Below are 5,603 nucleotides of genomic sequence, written 5' to 3'. Positions count from 1 at the left end.
GGTTAAGATAAACTTTTAAAACATTTTTAATTCAATTTATATTTTTTTATTATATATCAAATATTTATATTTATTATGTGGGTTCGTAAATTTTTAAGACCAAAAGTAAAAATTAAGACACAATATATATATTAAAATGTCTCTAAATATCTTGATTATAATAAATATAAATTATAAAAATTTGTTGATGAAATTGGTATATTATGTGAATTTATTATAAAATTAAATTGATATATTCTTATGGTTTTATGTTACAAATTGTGTGAAAATTATGGACAAACAAAAGAACGAGATGAATTTTGTTTCTTTAATTTTTTATGCGAACAGGGGAATTATAAGGATATATAAAAAAATCAAATATTTTGATATATAATTTACATCCACAAAGGTATTAGAATATATTAATTAATATGTACAAAACTTTTTAAATGTCTCCAAAAAAAAGATAATGTTGAGTTTCGCTTCTATTATCATGATAGTTACTCATACATCTAGTAAATATAACTAATTGATAATAAATTTTAATTTTAATATTAATATATCATTTGAATGTTTAAAGATCGTGTTAAGAGATCACAACTTCTTTAAAAACATATTACTCCTAAATCTTTATACCTGAACATGTTCTCTCGAATATTTAATTTTAGAAAAGTTTTCTTAAGACCTTGATGCTCAAAAATCAATATAAGAAAAATATTAGAAAGAAGTGCAATAAATTTGTAGTATCTTTTCTTTTTGTATCAAAGAAATTAATTAGTATACCCATAGTAGCAAGGGTATGTACTAAGGAATAGTAGCAAGGGTACTACAGTATTTGCCTGCATAATTTTCCAACAATTATGAGCCACACAAATGGCGTTTGAGATCAGACAGATCATCTAAGGACATCATCAGAAAGCCTGTCATCTCACTACCTAGGTGTCATGCAATGATTGGCAGAGATCTCATATCTCATAACACCTCACCACCGTCTCAGCATTCAAACTGCACCAGCCAAATTATTCCGTCCAAATCTAAGCCCTTGTCATCCAACCAATTCCACAAGAACAAGAACAAAATCCTCATCATCCCCTCCATTGTTGATGGTTCATGCTTTTCCATTGTATCTTTGAGACACTTTGCATAAAAGTTATGCAATGAAGACCCTCAATAGAGTAACTCCAAGCTCGACACCGCTCTCGGTTCTCTCCGAGAGAAGAACAAGAAAAGCACCATCGGTCTCCATTGCTTCACCGCTAAAACTCCCGAACTCCCCGGCTTGTATTAAGACACGGTCTGCTTCGCAAGAGTGTTTGTCTAGAAGCTTGCATGGGGGTCTAGTGCTACTGTCATCATTTCTCTCAACTGGTTTCGCTAAAGCTTTGTCATACGAGGAAGCCTTGGAGCAGACCACGGGATCCCCCTCTTCATTTGAAGTAGATCCAAAAGGGATTCTCGATAGTGTCATCGGTTTCGCTACTGAGAATCCCACAGTCGTAGCTGGTGGCGCTGTTGGTTTGGCAGTTCCATTGATTTTGTCTCAGCTGTTGAAGAATCCAAAGCCATGGGGAGTTGAGTCTGCAAGGAATGCTTATGCCAAGCTAGGTGATGATGCCACTGTTCAGTTGCTGGACATAAGGCCACTCAAAGAGTTTAAAGAGATTGGTAGCCCTGACATTAGGGGTCTGGGGAAGAAGCCAGTGTCCATTGCCTATAACGGTGAAGATAAACCAGGGTTCTTGAAAAAACTGTCTTCGAAATTCAAGGAACCAGAAAATACTACCTTGTTCATAATAGACAAGTAAGATTTTTTGAACCCTGACTTGTATGTATATTTGTACATACATGAATTCCTAGCATTTTCGAGTATGAATATTCTTCCATACGATCATTTCAAAATGTGGAATATACTGTCATTGTCTATGGAACCTGCATTGCTACTGCAAGCAATGTGTGCTTGATGGTGCAGGAAGAATTCTAAATTGATAGTCTAAGTTCTGAACTCTTGAAGTGTTTCCTTGAAACGTATGAAAGCACTGACTGACATACATTTTATGTGTAACTATAAACTGAAAATTGTGTTGTCTCTCATATATTTATTTTGTTTGTAAGAAAGATGAAAGTAGAACTTCTGTTTGCTTGATCTTCCAATTTTGTTCAAATTTGTGTTGAAAGCCAGATTTGATGGGAACTCTGAACTGGTTGCGGAATTGGTCACTGCGAATGGATTCAAAGCTGCTTATGCAGTAAAAGATGGTGCAGATGGACCAAGGGGATGGGTGGTATTTTCCGTTCGATATGTTTTCTTTCATTTATCATTTTAACCTTGCAGTTGCTTCTTTTGAGACTGGTTTTAATTGTGCAGAACAGTGGTCTTCCCTGGATAACACCAAAGAAAGGACTTGACCTTGGCAATTTAACAGAAGCATTCACCGAGGCCTTCGGAGTATGTATCTTCATCTCCTGATTGCTTATTCACTTCTAAGATTTTGATTTCATAGGGACTTTCTCGATTGTCCATGGTTTTGGTGGAAAGTTCATCAGTCTTTCTTATAGGTTTTCTTCTATCTGATAAATGGTTTGTGATAATTGCAGGAAGGATCAGATGGCATATCTGTTTCTGTAGGTATTGCTGCAGCTGCTGGATTAGGCTTTTTGGCATTTTCAGAGGTTAGTTTATCAACTTTGATTTATGTACTTGTTGTGTTTCCGTCGCTAGTTTGTTTTGATTTAAGTTTATATATATACACAACTCAATTTGTGGCATTCCCATATCTTCTGCAGTTAGACACAATCCTTCAACTTCTAGGCTCAGTTGCTATTGTGCAGTTTGTCAGCAAAAAACTCCTATATGCAGAGGTAAGTCACCAATTTCTATTTATCTTGAAAGAACGCGCAATCGGAACAAAGATTAATAAGCATTGCACAGTCCATTATGCAACAATACGCTAGGTCTAGAATTTGAACTCTGGATCTTTGACACGATATTAAATCAAGTGACCGTTTGTCCGACATGCTTAACCTCATAGGGAACTGTCCGACTGTTATATTGAAGTTCTAACAAGATGGTTATGAACAAATTTTGAATACTTCAATCTTATTCTATAGCACCCCAAGTACATAATGGCTTAACTTGACTTCCTAGTTTCTACCCTGCTATTTGTAACAGAACCGAAAGCAAACTCTGCAACAAGTTGACGAATTCTTAAACACAAAGTTGGCTCCCAAGGAACTTGTTGACGACGTAAAGGTATCTGCAGAGAATTGATCAGTTTATTGCAAAGAAAATTTATTCCACAATGTGTTCTTTCAATGTCTCTCAGTTTTTCAGTAATAAAACATTGCTTCTTATCTATGAAAACTTTCTGTATATTTATATTTACCTGTGAACTCAGCAAATTGGAGTGGCCCTTCTACCAACAACTACTACTAGCAAGGCTCTTTCTGCACCTACGGAGGCAAAACCTGAACCCAAAGTCGAAGCAGCAGCAGCAGAATCCCGTCAAGTTAATTCGGTTCCCCAAACAAAATCCGAGGCAGATGTAATCTCTGGAATTTCTAGACCACTTTCACCATATGCTTCTGTAATGTTCCTTTTTTCACTTCATTTGCTATTGCATATACTTGTATTAGAAGTGGGGAAATGCTTATGTTTCCTTTGTTCATGGTTGCAGTATCCAGATTTGAAGCCTCCAACTTCGCCAACTCCATCACAGCCTGCCACTGGCAAGACCACTCTTTCACCTACAGGGGCAAAACCGGAGCCGAAAGTTGAAGCAGCAGCAGTAAGCCCTCTAATTAATTCAGTTCCCAAAACAGAATCCAAGGCTGATGGAAACTCCGGATTTCCTAGACCACTTTCACCATATGCTTCTGTAATGTCACTTTTATTAATCAGTGAATTATCATTTCTCCTTATGCTGATTTATATATTCCTACAGTTTCATGAACAGAGAAAAAATGCTTACATTTTTTTAATGTCTCCATTCTTTATGGTTGCAGTATCCTGATTTGAAGCCACCAACATCTCCTACTCCATCACAGCCCTAGAGATTTATGGTTTCATCAAACTATGTCGGTCAAGTGAAGCAATTTTAAATCTATCAAGTAAGTCTTAGCTGTTTTCGAGCTTAGAAAATGATTTGTATCAAGAAACTAGAAAGAGGGGGAAAAGGTGAACCTCCCGAAAGCCTGCTGCAATCATCCCGTGTTAATTCATTTCGCTTTTTGTAATAATTATGTATATTATAGATATTACAATCATCACCTTATGATTTTGTGAACGTTCAAGTGCACTGTCGTGCGTCAATCAGCTGTCGAATGATGTTAGCTTTTTATTACATTGTTTGAAGTGGATGACTTTGTCCTTAGACATAGCTCCAGACGGTAGAAGGTGAAAGTTGGAATTTCAAGCTCGATGGAGTCAATCGTGTAAAACTTTGGTAATACTATGTTAAGCATTCATCAGGCAAACAAAAGAACTATCCAACATTGAACACACCTGGAGTAGCTAGAGACACGTTATTCAGATTTCAGATCATTTGTAGTGCATTAGAGGGCCCAAGCAAGGCACTGACAATTCTGCATATAACATACATGATTTCATCATTGACCAGATTCATGCATTAGTTTTCTTATTGCTTGCAATTTGACACCCACATTGGTGTTTTGTATGATTATAATTATTGAAAACCAAGATTGTTATGAACTCAAAAGAAGAGCAATGGACAAAAGCAACAAAAATTTTCCAAAACAATTGGTTTACCTCAGATGAAAGTTGCCGACTTTTTAAGCTTGTTCTTCTTCTTTCCAAATCTTATTGTCTTCCAAAACTTGCTCCCCAAATATTCTGCCAAGCTACTCATTAATGGAGAAGATTGTTTAGCTCTGTCATTGCTTATGGAAGTATCGGCAATGGTGAGATCAGAAAATCTGGTTCTGGTGGAAGTCGGCCTCTTTGAAGTTCCAAGAGATGGCAGTTTCATTAGATGCCGTTCGATCAAATGACTGATTGATACCAATTCATATGAATCATATAAAGGGCTGCCGCAATCCCATACACCAAATTTTGCTTCTTCTTCTTCTTCTTCTTCATTTTTCTCTTTGGTTTCATATGATTTTCCCATTTTAGTTTGACAAAAAAGAAAAGAAGAGAAATCTGGGATTTACAAACAGATTTACCTATGAATTTATATCCAAGTACAGGGAATCTTGAATTTTAAATTTCATATGGCCTTTCTAAGTTTGCTGGGGGCATTCAATATTTTGCAGTGTGGGAAATTTAATCCCTGATTAATGAGTTAAATATCTTAATTTGTTAATAATTGGAACAATTATTATCTTTTAGAAACGTACTTAACATGTAAAGCAAATTTGTGGAAAAACAGAGAATCTTCCCAAATGACAGATCCCCTCATTACAAAATTGACTTTCCGCGCTGAACAATTGGAATAGAACCATACAACTCCCTGAAATAAAGATAAAAAAAATTCATTATCTTGTCGAAAATGTCTTGGTATGGAAGCTAAATTATCCTAACTATCTTTAAGAAAATTATAAAAATTAATACTCGTTTTTTATTTAGTTAAAATGTAATATATTTCTATTTGTTGGAATTATTACGT

At 35.5% G+C, this 5,603-nt stretch overlaps 1 protein-coding gene across 1 annotated transcript; it reads left to right on the top strand.

Moving 5' to 3' along the window:
- The first annotated feature begins 1,012 nt into the window (after positions 1–1,012).
- On the top strand, positions 1,013–4,258 carry LOC120182937 (rhodanese-like domain-containing protein 4, chloroplastic). Its single transcript, XM_039187754.1, has 9 exons — positions 1,013–1,780; positions 2,159–2,261; positions 2,345–2,425; positions 2,575–2,649; positions 2,764–2,838; positions 3,149–3,229; positions 3,375–3,563; positions 3,654–3,854; positions 3,982–4,258. The coding sequence occupies exons 1-9, from the start codon at positions 1,137–1,139 to the stop codon at positions 4,027–4,029; spliced, it is 1,497 nt and encodes a 498-aa protein (XP_039043685.1). The 5' UTR covers positions 1,013–1,136; the 3' UTR covers positions 4,030–4,258.
- The last annotated feature ends 1,345 nt before the right edge of the window (positions 4,259–5,603 follow it).

This window comes from Hibiscus syriacus, unplaced genomic scaffold (assembly GCF_006381635.1).
Source record: "Hibiscus syriacus cultivar Baekdansim isolate YM2019G1 unplaced genomic scaffold, ASM638163v2 tig00112738_pilon, whole genome shotgun sequence".
In the NCBI taxonomy this organism is placed as follows: Eukaryota; Viridiplantae; Streptophyta; class Magnoliopsida; order Malvales; family Malvaceae; genus Hibiscus; species Hibiscus syriacus.
This window is presented reverse-complemented; position numbering and strand designations above follow the sequence as displayed.

What these genes read in the sequence shown, in the direction of transcription:
- LOC120182937 (XM_039187754.1), top strand. Translation starts at nt 1,137, where the DNA reads ATGAAGACCCTCAATAGAGTAACTCCAAGCTCGACACCGCTCTCGGTT. An exon ending in GCTTTTTGGCATTTTCAGAG is followed by an intron (nt 2,650 to 2,763) that starts GTTAGTTTATCA and finishes TATCTTCTGCAG; the next exon opens with TTAGACACAATCCTTCAACT. An exon ending in AAAAACTCCTATATGCAGAG is followed by an intron (nt 2,839 to 3,148) that starts GTAAGTCACCAA and finishes TATTTGTAACAG; the next exon opens with AACCGAAAGCAAACTCTGCA.